Source organism: Peromyscus maniculatus, chromosome 4 (assembly GCF_049852395.1).
Source record: "Peromyscus maniculatus bairdii isolate BWxNUB_F1_BW_parent chromosome 4, HU_Pman_BW_mat_3.1, whole genome shotgun sequence".
In the NCBI taxonomy this organism is placed as follows: domain Eukaryota; kingdom Metazoa; phylum Chordata; class Mammalia; order Rodentia; family Cricetidae; genus Peromyscus; species Peromyscus maniculatus.
Window position 1 is genome coordinate 15884195 of NC_134855.1, and position 17794 is coordinate 15901988.

The window sequence follows — 17794 nt, forward strand, 5'->3', positions numbered from 1 at the left end:
CATCCTCTAGGGGACTTCCATAAGCTAAGGAAGTAAACAACTCACATAATTCTAGGAAGTCACTGAAACTAACCAGATTCACTAGGTTCTTCCCTCTCCCAGGACTGCTGAGATTCTCAGACCAGCTGACTGGCCTGAGGCAGACAGATCAGCCCAGCTACCTCAAAGAAGCAGAGACCAGCTGACTGGCCTAGCTGAGGCAGACAGATCAGCCCAGCTACCTCAAAGAAGCAGAGACCAGCTGACTGGCCTAGCTGAGGCAGACAGATCAGCCCAGCTACCTCAAAGAAGCAGAGACCAGCTGAGCTCCCTGAAAAGGAAACTCTTCAACATGGTAAGCTGCCTGCCTATAGGTTATGTAGTGAGCTCTGGGTTTTCAGATTTCATAGCTGTCACCCATGCTGGTGCGGGCCATTGATGATGCAGCTGTCTTTGAGTAATTTCTGCTCCTGTAAGTAACCCTTCATCCATATTCCTGTAAGAAACCAAATAAAACTCATTGGTTCACCAAGTTAGACTTTGGTGGTATCCATACTTTAGCTTGTCATTGGTTCCCTATCTGGGTTGAGTAGTGAGCTACTCGTTCATGTTCTGCTGTGGAGTATCTGTACACTGTATGAAGATGTGTTACTGTGACTGATGTAATAAAAAGCTGAATGGCCAATAGCTAGGCAGGAGGTATAGGTGGGACTTCCTGGCAGAGAGAGAACTCTGGGAAGAAAGGCAGAGTCACCAGCCAGACACAGAGAGGAAACAGAAGGTGCAAGATGGAACAGAGGTAATACCACCTAGAAGAACGTAGATTAACATAAATGGGTTAATTTAAGTTATAAGAGCTAGTTGAGACAAGCCGAAGCTAAAGGCCAAGTTTTTGTAACTAGTAAGAAGTCTCTGTGTCATTATCTGGGCTGGTGATCCAAAGCTCGCTACAGTGTTTCCCCAGGAGCTTTATCACAGACATGTGTGCACCTTGTGTGTGAGGATTCTCTCTCACCAGGTTCAGACCAGCTGATAAGCAGAGCATTGTTTGGTGATGGTAACGCAAAGACAAGATCCAAGAAATAAATAGCCAGTAAGGTGTGTTTGCATGATATAAAAATTCTTGCTCCAGGGACTGGACCTGCCTGGACTGGGTCTATCAGGTTGATCGCAGTCCTCGGGGGAGGATTTACCCTGGAGGAGGTGGGAATGGGGGGTAGGCTAGGGGTAAGGAGAGGGAGTGGGAGGGGGAGAATAGGGGAACCCGTGGCTGATATGTAGAACTGAATGGTATTGTAAAATAAAATAAAAAAATTAAAAAAAAAGAAACTTCAAAAAAAAAAAAAAAAATTCCTGCTCCGTAAAAGCCACCATTGAGTGAATGAAATGACAAGACACTGACCAGGAGAAACTATTCACAAAAGGAGTGTCTTACGGAAAACTGTTGTCTAAAATAGATACAATGGACTCTCAAATTTCAACCATATGAAAACAACCAGAGAGGAGCCTGGAGAGATGGCTCAGTTGGTAAGGTACTTGCCATGCAAGCCTGAGCACCTGAGTTCAGACCCCCAGCACCCACAAAAAACTCCAGGCTCACCTGAGGTCCCAGCACTGGCGGGACAGAAACAGGATCCTGGGAGCTTGCTAGCTAGCTGGTCTAGCTGAACAGTGATGCACAGAAGAAAAAGCACATGAAAAAGTATCCTGTATCGGGCGGTGATGGCGTACACCTTTAATCCCAGCACTCGGGAGGCAGAGGCAGGCAGATTCCTTTGAGTTCGAGGCCAGCTTGGTCTACAAAGTGAGTTCCAGGAAAGGGGCAAAGCTACACAGAGAAACCCTGTCTTGAAAAACCAAAACCAAAACCAAAAACAAAAAACAAAAAAACAAAAAAAAACAACAACAAAAAAACGTCTCCTGTGTCACACAGCATAAGGGATAGGTGGTTTCCAGGGTTTGCGTGGGAGAAGGGAAGAGCACACAGAGCACCTCAGGACAAGTGAAAACACCATACTACAGTAGTGAACACACATCATCACACACACCTAAACGCACAGAACAGTGGTGATGTGAACAGTGGTGAGGTGATGACAGAAGTTCCATTCTGGTAAGGAATGCTGATAGTGAGGATAGCTGGACATGGTGAGGGGGCAGGGAACACATGCGAAATCCATGTATCTTCCCAATTTTGCTTTGATCCTACAACTCTTCAAAAACCCTTTTTTTTTTGGAGTCAAGGTCCTTCGATATCATGGTGACTGGCTTAGAACTCACTCTGAAGACCAGGCTGGCTTAAATTTGCAGCAGTCTTCCTGTCCCTGCCCGCCAGGTGCTGGGATTACAGGTGTGGATCACCATACCTGGCTTTAAAAGTGAGTCCCCTTCCCCACCAGCTGCCACAGTGAGAAAAGGAATAGCCCAATTAGCAAATGAGAGAAAGGGACTGGGATGCAGTTGAAAGTGGAGCACTTGTTTAACATGCGTGAGGCCCTGGGTTCTACCCCAGCATTCAATAAAACAAACAAAAACAGAAAGAAAAAAAGCAAGCAAGCAGAACATATGAATAGACATTTCACCAGAGAACATATACAGGGAGCAAATCCGCACATGAAATGTTTACTGTCATAAGCCAACAGAAAAAAACAAATTAGGGCATATGGTGGTACACATCTCAAGTCCCAGCATTCAGGAGGCAGAGGCAGGAGGATCTCTGTAAGTTCAAGGCCAGCCAAGGCTACATAGTAAGACCCTGCTTCAAAGAAAAAGAAAAAAAGAAAAAACACAAAACAAATAACAAAAAACAAGAGTTGAAGAAATTAAAGAATTTCAGGCCAGCCAAGACAACATAGTGAGACCCTGTCTCAAAAAATTAAGAGTAAGTAAGTAAATAAGTAATTAAATAAGTAAATAAATAAATAAAATTAGGGCATGCTATCACTATGCCCCTATTAAAATAGCTAAAATTAAAATAGTCATGACACAGAATATTGGCAAGGATGTGAGGAAACTGGCCCTTCACACATTGCTGGTGGGAATACAAATGGTATAGACATTGTGGAGAAAGCCTAGCAGTTTCCTATTAGACTGAACATACTCAGACTCCAGAGAAATGAAAATTTGTATGTATAAAAAAATCCATCCATTATACAAATGGTCACAACAATTTAATTCACAGTATTCCCAAACTGGAAACTATCCAAACACCCTTCAATAATGAGTAGCTGCATAAACTGAAACATGCCCTCAGTGGTGTGAATACACCATAGCAGTAAAAAGAAAGCAAGTCATGTTCGCTTTGGCAGCACATACACTAAAACTGAATAAAAATAATACAGAGATTAGCATGGCCCCTGAACAAGGATGATATGCCAATTTGTGAAGGGTTCCATATTTTAAAAAAGAAAGAAAATCTCACATGGCCACATGCTATGATTCTATTTTTATGAATTTCTCAGAATGACAAAAATCAGAGATTAAGGAGTTAGTTGTTTGGATGTCAGTGAGAAGGGTGTTGATAGAATGTGGCAGCTTTCAAGTGGCAGCCGGAAGGGTTTCTATGGCAATGAGCTTTGCAGCATTGGCATCGTCCTGGCTACCAGGATATGCTGTGTCAAAGGAGGGGCACATGTGGTGCTATACTGTGCACCCTAATAAAGCTTGCCTGAAGATCAGAGGACAGAGCCAGCCACGAGATTAGACACATAGTCAGGCAGTGGTGGCACACAGCACTTGGGAGCCAGAGATCCGTCTGGATCTCTGTGAGTTCAAAGCCACCCTGGCCTACACCAGGTTGACTCAGTCTGGAGAGAGACACAGCCAAGCAGTGGTGGCACACACCTTTAATCCCAGTACTTGGGAAGCACACAGCCTTCAATGGCTGGGCAGAGAAAGGTATATAAGGCATGAGGAGACAGGAACTAAAAGCTTTTGTCAGAAGCATCCCTTTCTGCTAGAGGCTTTTTCAGGCTGAGGAATCCTAGAGGTAAGAGGTGTCTTGTTCCTTTGTCTCTCTGATCTTTCAGCATTTCCACCAATATCTGGTACTGGGTTTTTTATTAAAAGACCACTTTAAGATTCATGTCACATATAGTCATATGTACATTCACATACATACATGTGCATGTATACATACACCAGAACAGCTAATGAGTCTGGAGCTGACCTTTAGAGTAGTCTTAGCATCATGTGAGGTGTTATCATAGGGGACACATTGGAAAAGATCATGGGGGCCTTTCTTTACTTTGCCATTTCTTGTGATTCTATAATTATCTTGAATTAAAAAAGTTTTCTCCACAGAGCAACTTGACACTGCACTGGATGCATCCTGAACAATCTGACCAATGTCACCGAAAATGACCAGGACTTTCTATACACCTGCAATATGGACAGCAAAACAAAGATCAAGACTATCATACAAGCTGGGTATGGTGACACACGCCTTTAATCCCAGCACTCGGGAGGCAGAGGCAGGTGGATCTCTGTGAGTTCAAGGCTAGCCTGGTCTCCAAAGCAAGTTCCAGGAAAGGCACAAAGCTACACAGAGAAACCCTGTCTCGAAAAACAAAAAACAAAAAAACAAAAAAAAAGAAAATTCCAGGACAGCCATCTACACAGTGAGTGAGATTCTGTCTCAAAAAACAAAACAAAAAATATAAACAAAAACAACAAAAAACGCAATAATTTTAAATTATATATACCACTACATTAACTTTTTATTTTAAGAATAATTTATAAACCAGGCAGTGGTGGTGCACGCCTTTAATCCCAGCACTTGGGAGGCAGAGCCAGGTAGATCTCTGTGAGTTTGAGGTCAGCCTGGTCTGCAGAGAACTACATATAGAGAAACCCTGTCTTGAAAAAAAAAAAACTAAACAAAAAAGAATAATTTATAACTAATAAATACTAGGTATCTTTCAATTTTACAGATCTTTGGTTTGCATTATTTAATGTTTTATATCAGTGATTCTCAACTTTCCTAATGCTTTGACCTTTTAATACAGGTCCTCATGTTGTGGTGACCCCAACCATAACATTATTTCAATGCTACTCATAATTGTAATTTTGTTACTATTATGAATTGTAATATAAATATCAGATACTCAGGATATCTGATATATGACCCCCAAAAGGGTCATGACACACAGGTTGAGAAACACTGTTTTATATAATTTAAGTATCTGTAGGGCAGAGGAAGTATTTGTGCTGTTCTGAAATAGATATTCTAATGATATTTTATGATCATTGGACATAACCACTACATTCACTATTATACCACTTTACAGAGACATTCTGGAAACTTTTACTATACCCTACCATTATCATATGCTCACTCAAAATTACATTAAAAATTGTAAATAAAGTGTGGCAATGAATGCACTAAAGGGTAGACTGTGTGACTCAACAGGTCACACCACAGCTCACACAAGAAGATTTTTTTTTTTTTTTTTGTATTTCTTTATTTTGTTTGGTTTTTAGATTTTCTTTTAAATTTGGTTTTGATGGGAGGGGCAATTCAAGGGCAGAGGGCAGATGCAAGGAGACAGGGAGATTAAGATTGGAATGCAAGATGTGAAATCCACAAAGAATCAATACACGTTTTTAAAAAATATTAAGAAAAACAGAATATGAAATTGGAAATTTTCAAAAATTCTCTTGAGTTTTCATTTCCTATTCTTAGATTCCCCAATTGTAAACATATATGTATCATATATGTATTTATCTACTTGTGTTGGGTGGGTGCTCATGAGTGTGGCGGTGAGTGTAACTTGGAGCTGGCTTTCTCCTTCCACTGCAGGCACTGGGGTCGAGCTTAGGTTATCAGCTTGGTGTAAGACGTCTTGAACTACTGAGCCATCTGGCCAACCCCAGCCTCTAAAATATAACAGCTTCTTCCTGATGGATGACCAGCTCTGGGTTTCATCCTAGGACTAACGTACTCCAGCTGTTGGCCCAGAGAGTGATCTAGTTCTAACCGACGCCCTACCAAAGCTACCTGATCCCATCCAAGGGCATTTTCTATCAGGCCAGCAAGCTCCATGGCCATCTACTCCCATACCTATTCCAGCAAGCAGTGTGCTGGCATACACTTTTAGCAGGCTCAGGACCTAAAACGATAGGCCTGTGATGGGGGGATGTCAGTACAGAGGACTCTCCTAATGTCTCTGGGTCCCTCCATCTTAAGGGTTTCTAACACATCATATATTATTACACACTCTCTGCCTGTGAAGATCTCAAGGCCTGGAAATCCCTTAATGTGGAGGGCTCCTTCAGAGTAGAGCCTTCCCTGGACAGAGGGTAGGCAGCCCACAGTTCCTGAGGAATGGATAATGTTTACCTTCAGGACCTCTGTGTAGCTTACCAATGGCACTGAGGGCATGCTGGAGTTCCAGAGCAAAGGCAGTTAGGGGCACATCCTCAGACACAGGCATTGCTGCTACTGTGGACAGGTTGCCAGGTGGGTTCCCCAAGTCCCATTTGCTGCTTGCTGTGTGAAGCCCAAGCTGGTGACCTGTAGGGATACAACCAAGAATCAACTTGGAAGGTTGGGCCACCAGCAGAACAGCTATGGTGACAGATGACACAGGGTGCCATCAAGAGGGACCAGGGTCTGCTTCCAGTCTCACAATGACTAAAGCAGGCCCTTGATCAATACCAACTGGATGTGCTCTAGTTTTGGCCCAGCCATAAATTATCTTGATCCTCCAGAGCTTGGGAATTCAAGGAGCAAGAAAATTTGGGAAATATTCTGCCAGATGAGAGCACCCCCACACCCCAATGGTCTCACTATGTAGCCTTGGCTGGCCTCAGATCCACCTCTCTTAATGGTATGTGTATGTATACACACACACACACACACACACACACACACACACACACACACACACACACACACACACATCATTGCTCTTTACAGTTTTTTGTTTTTAATCACTCTAGAATCTGTAAGCTCAGAAGATCAACAGACACACCTTTATTATCTCTTACCACATGGGATTCCAAAAACCAAAGGAAGCAGAGAATAAAGGAGGAAGGTCATTCTGGGGCAGGGGCAGGGGCATCCTAGGGAGACACCAGAAAGGATGCCTGAAGGAGAAATCGAAGCAGGCAGAGCCTCCTTGAGACCAGGATATCCAAGGGTCCAACAGAGCCTCACCCAGACACCCAGAGGGCCTAGACCTCCCCCCAGGCCCTACTCAGCTGCAGGGACTGTGGACCACTCAACTAACACTGGGGCAAGACTGAAGACATTTTAGTATTGCTATCCTGTACCAAAAGATCCTGGTACAAGTTCTTCTCCCATACAAAGTTCTCCTCTTGAAGGGGCCCCTCCTGCATCCACAAAAGGTGGCTGAGCACAGGGGTTCCTGGCATTTTCATGCTATGGACTCCCTGGCCACTGGTGGCCTACCCTCCTCTACAATGTCCCTCTCACCCCTGACCTTCCTTTTTACTCTGACACAGACAGACCCATCTTCAGGCCTGGGTTGCCTGTCTTCCTTAAGCGAAGTTTCCAAATGCCTGGCTTCTTCTCTGCTCCTCACCCCAGGAACAGCTTCCAGAAACTATCAGATACACAGTTCCAATTGGTTGGACATATGTCTGCACAGACTGACTTAGAAGTCTGGTGCAGAGCTACAGGTGGAGGGAGCTACAGGGATATGTGGAGCCCCATTCAGTGACCTGTAGGCACAGAGCCAGGAATCAACTTGTAAAGCTGGGCCACTGCCTGGAAGCCCCCATGTTTCCAGATGACATAAGGTACAGGACAGTAAGAGAGAGAGTTTAGGAAGGGTTTGCCATTCCAAGCAAACCTAAGAGCAGGGAGAGAGGGTGAGAGATAAGGAGCCATCATACATATATCACACAAATACTACACACACAATTCACATACATCTCACACACAACATATATATACATATACATATACACACCATATACATAATTTGAATACATACGTCCCAGACACCATGTATATACCACACACATAACTTATACATGTATTTCATATATACCATATGTGCATCATATACACAAAGATATTCACTGCAATATTGTTTAAAATAGTTGGGAAGGCCAGGGATAGTGGTGACACCTTTAATCCCAGCACTCAGGAGGCAGAAACAGGAGAATCTCTGTGGGTTTGAGGCCAATCTAGTCTACAGAGTGAACTCCAGGCTAACCAGGGATACATATTGATACCCTGTCTCAAAAAACAAAACAGAACAACAACAACAACAAAAACAAAAACAAAAAATAAACAAAAATAGAGCTGAGGAGAGATGTTTGGTAATGAGGGAAATAGCTAAATGAATATCCGACCCTCTTAGCTATCAAAAAATAAAACACATCTTTAAGCCAGGTGGTGGTGGTGGTGGTGGTGGTGGTGGTGGTGCATGCCTTTAATCCCAGCACCCAGAAGGCAGAGGCAGATGGATCTCTGTGAGTTCCAGGCCAGCCTGGTCTACAGAGCAATATCCAGGGCAGCCAGGGCAACACAGAGAAACTCTGTCTCAAAAAACAAACAAACAAACAAACAAATAAACAAACAAACAGCTGGAGAGATGGCTGGAGAGATGGCTCAGAGGTTAAGAGCACTGGCTGCTCTCCCAGAGGTCCTGAGTTCAATTCCCAGGAACCACATGGTGGCTCACAACCATCTGTAATGAGATCTGGTGCCCTCTTCTGGCCTGCAGGGATACATGTGGGCAGAACATTGTATACATAGTAAATAAATCTAAAATAAATAAAACCCCACATCTTTATATAATGGTGAGAACAGTTATTGAGTGAAATAGCTATAGTTATAACTTTGGTCACAAGGCCTAAAATGGGCTCTCTTTGGTGCCACATTCTCCAGCTGTCTGTGCCTCACTCAAAGTGAACTGATGGTCACTGAGCCTGTGTGGTTCTCTGCAACCTGTGGTTCCTAAGAGCCTCCGGGGTTCCTCTGATATCTCCCCTCACTTCCTGGATACCTCCTTGCCTGCCCCTTCCCCTGCTCCCCTGGGTCTTCATCTCCCAGGCCTATGGAAGGAGGCCTTCTTTACTTATTTCATCCTCATTCATTAGCTCCGGGGAGAGGACTGTGGCCTTCTTCTAACAGGGCAGTTCCCACCACCAAGCGGCTTTCCCATCAAATGTAAGAATGGTGTTGTGAGTCAGTGGTGCTTCCACCCAGGAAGCCCACAAGGAGGCACCAAGCAGTCCACTGTCCTCGGCTCAGGCTAGGCTGCTTCCACACACTGAGTGGATGGTTACCACTCTGGTGATTAGGAGGAAACAGCACCTAAGTAACAACTAAGTCACTAAAAGCCCAAAGCCCACAGCCCGGAGCACCGCCTAGCAGAAGCAGATGAAAATCACTGCTACAGCAGTGATCTGAATATCTCTCCCTTGGGTAGCCTCCTTTGCAATAGGTCTTCCTTGGGGATTCCCTTCACTCTCCCATCTTTCTTTTCCATCGACCTCAGATGTCAGAACCCTCTGTTTTAGTAGAACCAGTATGGGAGCTCTACTGTTTGTTAGCTATGTGCAGCTCTCAGTCTTCGAATGAGGTACTTAGGAAGGCTTTACTGCGGTCCAAAGGGACCAAAGCGGAGTGAGGGGCACCTCATCTGGAGGCTCTAAGGGCTGCAGGAAGCCCCTCTCTCCATTCAACAGGTCAAGGAAGGAGTCCTTTCCAAGGAGGCTGCCTCTACGAAGCCTCTCCAGCTTGAACAAAAAGCAGCCGTTCTCTCTAGCAAGCAGAAGCCCTGCACCAGCCAGAGAGGGGACTGGAGAAAGCTATCTTCAGCTATGCCTGGGCTAGGCAGGTCAGAATCCACAGAGGATCAGAACAAAGGATGGCACAGAACTCCAGCAATCCTACCGCCTCAAGGAAACACAGGCTGACCAAACAAATCATAGTCCAGAAAACTAGGGCAGAACCTGAGCTATGAATACAAACACACTGACAGCCACAGAAGATTTACATGGGAATATAATATTCAAAAACAGATATTTGTTTAATATAGTATATATATATTTAAAAATTCAGTATATTCCAATTACCAGGTACACCAAGAACAAAGAATTTTTTTTCTTTTTCTTTTTGGTTTTTTGTGATAAGGTTTCTCTGTGTGTAGTCCTGGCTATTCTGGAACTTGCTCTGTAGACCAGGCTGATCTCAAACTCAAAGATCCAACTTTCTCTGCATCCTGAATGCTGGGATTAAAGACATGCACCACCTCTACAGCAAGGAATCTTAACTTGAATGAGAAAAATCAGTCAACAGACAAAATAACAGCACAAAGGTTAGAATTATTTGCTAGGAACAATGAAATACAACCAGTCACAGCCAGCCATCATGAAATCATGAGCATTTCTGAAACAAACAGAGACAGAAAACCTTAGTAAAACAAAGAAGAGCCAGAACACAACAACAAATAAAAGGTTCTCTGGGACAGGAGTCACAGCAGTACACACTCGTGATCCCAGCAGGGGACTACTAGACTAAGAGGGAGCCCAGAGCAGAAGGATGGCAAATTCTAGGTCAGTCTGGGCTATATACTGAGTCAGAGGCCAGCCTGGGATACACAGCAAGTTCCTGTCTCCAAATAATAATAACAACCAAAAAAAAATATTTTTAAACCACTTTGTATAGGCCAAATAGGAGAATCAAGTGACAGGAAAGAGCAAGTAATATTGAGGACAGGCCAAAGGAACAATTCTATTTGAACATCATAGAGACAGAAAGATAAAAAAGTGACCAGTGCCCCAGATACCTCTGTGACAATAACAAAAGGCCCAGCATTCGTGACACTTTGTTTTAAGAAGAAAAGAAAGAAAACAGGGTTGGAAAAAGATGTGAAGAAAGAAAAGCTAAGAATTTCCCAAATTTGCTAAAAGATATAATCTATAGGTTAAAGCACAATTAACTCCAAAGGCATAAATCCAAAGATTTTCTAATTTCTGAAATGTAAAGATGAAAAATAATTTAAGGGCAGGTCAAGTGTCAGTTATCTGAAATCTCTGAGGCCAGAGTGCTTTGGAGTTCTGGCCTTGTCAGATTTTAGAACGTTCCCAGTCTACTGGTTAAACATTCCTCATCTGAAAGTAGCAAATGCTCCCAAAATTCAGAACTTCTGAATGCTGACGTGACACTTCAAAAGTTTTGGATTTTGGATTTCAGATTTTTAAAGGCAAATGTCTGGTTCCCAAGGCACGTAGAGGTAATGGTTAAAACACATCTCAAGGGCTGGTGAGATGGCTCATTGGTTAAGAGCACTGGCTATCATTCCAGAGGTTCGATTACCAGCACCCACATGTGGCTTACAACTGTCTGTAACTCCAGTTTCAAAGGATCTGACACCCTCTTCTGGCCGCCAAGGGCACTGCATGCATGCAGTGCACAGACATATGCAGGCAAAACACCCAGATACATAAAAATAAACAAATCTCAAAAACAACAACAACAAAACATACAACGGCTGGCCTCAAACTCATAGAGATCCTCCTTGTTCTGCCTCCCGAGTGCGGGATTAAAGGTATGCGCCACCACTGCCCGGCCGATAAGGCACTTTCATTCCACTTAAAATGAAAAATATTGCTATTAATGGATGAGGATAAGCATAAAATTTTGTACTCCCTAGAAACCATCCAACAAAGAGAATGTAGAAATCAGAACTAATAAAAATAAGATGCTTGAAAGTAACCAAAAAGAGCCGGGCGGTGGTGGCGCACGCCTTTAATCCCAGCACTCGGGAGGCAGAGCCAGGCGGATCTCTGTGAGTTCGAGGCCAGCCTGGGCTACCAAGTGAGTTCCAGGAAAGGCGCAAAGCTACACAGAGAAACCCTGTCTCGAAAAACCAAAAAAAAAAAAAAAAAAGAAAGTAACCAAAAAGAATAATATTGGAGCCGGGGGCGGCGCATGCCTTTAATCCCAGTACTTGGGAGGTAGAGGCAGGTGGATATCTGTGAATTTGAGGCCAGCCTGGTCTACAGAGTGAGTTCCAGGAAAGGCACAAAGATACACAGAGAAACCCTGTCTCGAGAAACCAAAATAATAATAATGATAATAATAATAATAGTATTGGAATAAAATTAAAACATAAGGTAGTAGAGATAAATTCTAATAGAACAGCTATGTTAGAGGTAAGTGGTCTGAATAGTTAAAAGGTAAAGATTACCAGAAGAACAGTTAAAAAACCTGGCCTCTCACTGTGCCTTCCTTTAAGACACTTACTTCAAACACAGTGGTCAGACAGGCTGAAAGCAGAGTAAGAAAGAAACCATATGTATTGAACAGTATGGTGTCTCTCCTAATTCATGCCCACTCAGAACTTCAGAATGTAATCTCATGTGGGAAAAGCCTTAAAGACTGATGAAGTTAAGATGAATCCATCTTGGAGAAGGACCACGGTTTTCTATTGCTGTGTGCACACTGTAAGCACAGACAGTTTGCTTAACATAATACTTAAAATACCAGGATGTGATCCACATGACAAGGTGTACTGAGAGCAAAGAGCTAAACAGCAGCTTGTTTACCCACAGTGTGTCCTCTCAACAAACATCCAGTACTGCACACACACCAGTCTCAGCCATGTATAAAGCTTGTATGTCTGCCTGCACAGGACCAGGTCACGAATGAGCTAGCCTGGGAGAGCCAGTGGGAAAAGAAACAAAAGATGAGGCTAAGATGAGCAGAGGGTGGGGAGGACCAGAGGTGTGCACACAGATGTACAACGGCCACCTAGGCAGGGAACATGGGGGTGGAGGCAGGAGACAGCCATGGGCGTAGTGTGCACAGAACAGTGCAGAGCCAGAGAGCAACACCAGAGATCCAGGAAAAGAAGACAGTCCTAGAACACATAGTGACCAGTGGCTCCCAAATTAGGGACACTCTTGGAGCTAGAGGGAAACAAACATGCTGTGGTAGAGTTTTAATTCCCGACACCCTACAGTGATTCACCATCTTTTTACACTTGGCACATGACAGACAGACTAGGGCAGCCTCCCCCTCTCCCACTCTCCCAGAGGCTTCACCCTCTATTTCCCTTTCTAATCACTGACGGGAATAGAAGCAGATATATCACACCTCTTCTCACAAATAGTTGAGCTTCCCTCTGTGCTGCCCATGTTGAGACACATCTTGGCAAACTATGCTGGCACTGTCAGAATCTAAGCCCTCCTTACTCAGAGTTGTGCTTGGTGGGAGCTTGTGGATGTTCCCAAGAGTCATGCAGCACAGTATCCCACAACGCTGCAGAGGTCTGCCCCGCCGGCTTCCATGCTTCTTCTTCTGCCCCTCGGGGGAAGCGGGGGTGGGGGTGGGGAGTGGGGGGATTAGTGGGTGGACTGAGGAGGTGTTGAGACTCACCTGTTCCAGATCCCTGCTGGAGGCTGCCCAAGATCTTCTCACCCAAGAGATGAATCAGTCGGGTTACAACCTTGGGGTAGAGGAAGAAGGAAAATCGCAAACCACATTGTTAAATGGTGAACCGCTGGGGACTGAAAAAGTCACAGTGATGCTCAGACAGCACACTGGGTTGTCGGTGACTGGAAATAAATATGCGCTATGGGTGACGGGAGCCCATGCACAACTCTCTGGTTGCCAGATGAGACAGTGTTAGTTGCCAACTTGACAAATGCAGAAAGAGATGGCCTAGACATGCCTATCGGGATTGTCCTGGTGACATCAACTGATGTGGGAGGACCCATCTCAACTGTAGACAGGACCTGGGTTTTATAATGGAAAAGCGGGATGAGCACCATCACGCATGCACTCGTTGCTCTCTGGTCTTGATTATGGATGCGACATAACGGACGCCTCTTCTAGCTCCTTCGCTAGAAATCCTGTCGTGATTTCTCTACTATGAGGGACTCTGAGGCAAAAGAAAACATTTCCCTTTGAGTTGCTTTTGTCAGGATATTTTTACCACAACAAAAGGAAAGAAATTAAATTACCAGGACAAAGGAGCTTGATGGGGGGGGGGGGGAGGTGGTTGCTCAGTCCAGGGGTGACAAGGAGAAATGGAAACACAAAAGGTGTCTGTGACCTTGAGCCTGCTGTAGGTTCTCACACTCACTCGAGGTAGCAAGTGACCTAAGGAACCCATCCATGACCCCCAGGCATGGCAAAGACAGCTGACAAGGCCTCCTGAGAGTAGGATTCACCTCAGACACCTGCTTTTGTCTGGTATCATTTTCGTGACATCAGGGCCACTTCTTTTTTGTTGTTCTTTTTGGGTGTTTTGTTTGTTTGCTTGTTTGTTTTCAAGACAGAGACTCTCTCTGAAGCCTTAGCCAAAGAACTGTCCTGGAACGCGCTCTGTAAACCAGGCTGGCCTCAAACTCACAGAGATCCATCTGCCTCGGCCTCCCCAGTGCTGGGATTAAAGGTGTGCGCCAGCACTTCCTGGTTCACAAGGGCCACTACTAGCAAGTACATTTTTTTTTTTAACATATTTGAATCTTTATTATAGATATCCCTTTATGCATAATTGGCTTATTTGTCTGGCACTTCTCATCAATAGAAACATTCTTTATTGTTTGTGTCTCTCCTAAGAATGCTAACCCAGCCTTTGGGTATCACATGTAATGCTTTATACTTGGATATGTCTAAAATAAATATTTTGGAAGAATTTGAGCCTGATATAGTTAGAAGAGAAATTAATTTTCCCCAAAACAAAACCTGATCTACATAGTATGTGAAAAGAGCAGAAAATAAATCTGTATGATAGTCTACTTTGCCTTTGGTTGGGAAATCACCATCACTTCATGTGTTTACATTTTCTTGGGGTCTTTAACAGTGATACCTCATTTCCATGCGTGGCGTTGTTTGTTTTGCTTGCTTTAAGTTTTTTTGTGCTACTGGAGATTAGAGCTAAGGCTTCATGTGTGCTGGGCAAGCACTCTAGCACTCAACTATGCTCCTGGCCTCTTTAATTATGATTAATTTATGCTTAATCATAAATTAATGCTTCTTAAATTATGATTAGTAGAAATTTAATACTTGGATATTTTAACTCTGTTTCTTAACTGTCTGATCTTTTTTTCCCTTTTATCCATATATCTTTTTCCCCCCCGAGTAACAAGTTTTAATGTAAAGATCTATTTTGATTTTTTTTAATGCCAAATGCCGTTTATTGAAGGAGGGAGGAGGTCTTAAATACAGGCTTACAGCACAATGGGAGAACCCCGGAGGGCAGAACTAGCAAGGAAATTAAGGAAGCTTATTTGCCCCAGGCTGGTCGGGTCAGAGATCACAGAAGATCTAAATGAAACTGACCAGATTTTCAGAGGTGAAACAAAAGGTAGTCTGAGTAGAGAAGTCTGAAAGTAAGCCTGAGAGCATGACGTTTCCAGACGAGGCTGCTGTTGTGTAGTCTACTGTAACGGAAGTTTGGAAACGTAAGAAAGCAGGGGAAGAGTGCAGCAGGAAGTTCCACTGCTCCTTCACCCACCCCGGCAGTGCTACTTCATAAACAAGCCTTTGGGAGCACTTGTGGAGTTCTATGATGGATAGCTGAATGTTTCTCTAGAGGCCAAGAGCCAAAACAAACCAACACCTATACTCAGCAAAGCACGATAATGTCTACCTTTCACACCAGCAATGGGAAGCTGAGATATGAGGGGATGAAGTTTGAGGCCTGCCTAGACCACAAGAGAAGTTCAAGGCCAGCCTGGGAACTTAACACCCTGTCTCAAAATAAAATTTAAAGAGCTGGGGATGCAGTTCAGGGCCATAGTGCTTGTGTAGTATACATAAGGCCCCGAGCTTAATCCCCAGTACCACAAATAAAGCAATAAAACTGTCACATTTAAAAACAAGTAAATTCTTCAGTCCTCAGCTCCATGAAAAACAAAACAAAACAAACAAACAAACAAAAAACCAACCAAGTAAATTCAAAGTGAGACTAATTTTGCTGTTGTTGCTGTTTCTTTGGGAGACAGAGTCTACTATTGTAGTCCTGGATACCCTGGAACTCACTATGTAGACCAGACTGGCTTTGAATTCACAGAACTCACAGCCTGTAACCTTGGCTCTAACTTCCAAATACTAGGGTTAAAAGCAGACCACCATGTCTGAGCATTAAAGCTAATTTTTTAAAAGGTTATTTCTACGTCAAGTGGCAAAGGTTCCAGATCGGCCAATAAGTCCACAAAAAGGGGTCTGGTATCTTAAAATAAGCGAGGAAGCACAAACTCACACCACTGTGATGCAGCCATGAGAACGGCTGGTGTTAGGCAGCTGCCTTGTGTTCGCTAGCACTCTAGGCTCAGGAGCCACATCCCACAGGGCTGGGAAACAGCACAGCCACTTTGGAGAACTGTGCAGCTCCCAAGAACACATCTATCTCGTGACCAGAGACTGAACAAGGAAAATGAATCATCTGTTTATAATAACATTTGTCAAGAATGCGTTCAGCAGCCTTTTAAACCCAATAGTTCCAAACTGGAAAGCATCCCAACACCCACCAACTGGAGAACAGACAAATGGACTGAGACCAGCAGCAGGATACTGCTGGACAATGAACAAAGCCATTCAAAAAAGGTACATTTGGTACTAATTCATTCATATACAATTAACAAGCAGACTTGGGTTATAATTCAGAGGTAAAGTGACTACCTACTATACATAAGACCCTGGGTTTCATTACTAGTACCACACACACATACACACTGGAAAAAAAAAAAGAAAAAAAGAAGAAGAGGAGGTGGGAGGGAGGAAGAAGAGGAGGAGAGTTGGAAAGAAAAAAATAGACACTGAAAAGCAGTTTTAAGACTAAGGGCAGTGGGTTGGTGGCACACGCCTTTAATCTCAGCACTCAGGAGGCAGAGGCAGGAGGATCTCTGTGAGTTCAAGGCCAGCCTGGTCTATAAAGTGAGTTCCAGGACAGTCAGGGCTGTCAAACAGAGAAACCCTGTCTCAAAAAACAAACAAACAAAGACTATGGAGACTTTTGATGGGAGCCCACCATGGGCTCCCCGGGGTTTTGGTTTTCCAGAGTGTTGGTTTTCCCCTTCTCTCCTGTGACAGTCTTGTCACTCAGGCAGGGAGGACCATCAGAACAGGCAGCTGACCAACAGCTCCGAGATGCAGCCCAAGTACTCCTCTTCAACCAACCCCGGCCAACACCAAAGCTCTCTTCAAGCTGCTATCCTAAGACACAGGGATTGTGTAGCAATCTCCTCCTATATAAAACCTTCCATCCTTAAGACACAGCACAGAATATTCTTTTTTTTTTTTTTTTTTTTTGGTTTTTCGAGACAGGGTTTCTCTGTGTAGCTTTGGAGCTGTCCTGGATCTCACTCTGTAGCCCAGGCTGGCCTTGAACTCACAGAGATCCGCCTGCCTCTGCCTCCCAAATGCTGGGATTAAAGGTGTGCACCACCACTGCCAGCTAAAACACAGGATATTCTAAAGGGGTTATTAATCTATTCTGCAGGGAAGCCCCTCAAGCTCAGGAAGTAAACTACTTAAAGGCTTCAGGCCATCCCTGAAACTTACCACACACACACTAGCCTCTTCTATGTATGAGCATATACAAGCAGCAAAGTCTGTCGAAGACACTGTCAGACCAGCAGAGCTGCCTCAAAGAGGCTCAGCTCACCTGATCTCTCTGGAGAGAACACTGTACAAGCTTTTCGAGCTGCCTGCAGGCTGTGCAGTGAGCTCATGTCTCCAGCGTTTGTGAGCTGGGGCGGGCTCTTGGTGACGGAGCTGCCTTTGGGTCATTTCCGCTCCTGCTAAGCAACCTCTCACCATATTCCTGTAAGCAACCCCATGGAAACTCACTGGTTTATCAAGCTGCACTTTGGTGGTATCCTT

General features: G+C 44.1%; 1 protein-coding gene and 1 non-coding gene across 6 annotated transcripts in view; one reads left to right on the plus strand and one right to left on the minus strand.

The window, feature by feature from the left end:
* Pnpla7 (patatin like domain 7, lysophospholipase) overlaps positions 1 to 17794 on the minus strand; it is a 77184-nt gene that overhangs the window by 14688 nt on the left and 44702 nt on the right. For all 5 annotated transcript variants that reach the window (XM_015999537.3, XM_006981067.4, XM_076569277.1 and 2 more), the window contains 2 exons: positions 13340 to 13409; positions 6341 to 6490 (listed from right to left, as the gene is read on the minus strand). In XM_015999537.3, coding sequence (XP_015855023.1) covers positions 6341 to 6490; positions 13340 to 13409 — 220 coding nt within the window. The remainder of the gene's footprint in view (positions 1 to 6340; positions 6491 to 13339; positions 13410 to 17794) is intronic.
* LOC121829194 (U6 spliceosomal RNA) lies at positions 3271 to 3377 on the plus strand. The gene has a single exon (XR_006071978.1). It is a non-coding gene; the product is annotated as a U6 spliceosomal RNA (small nuclear RNA).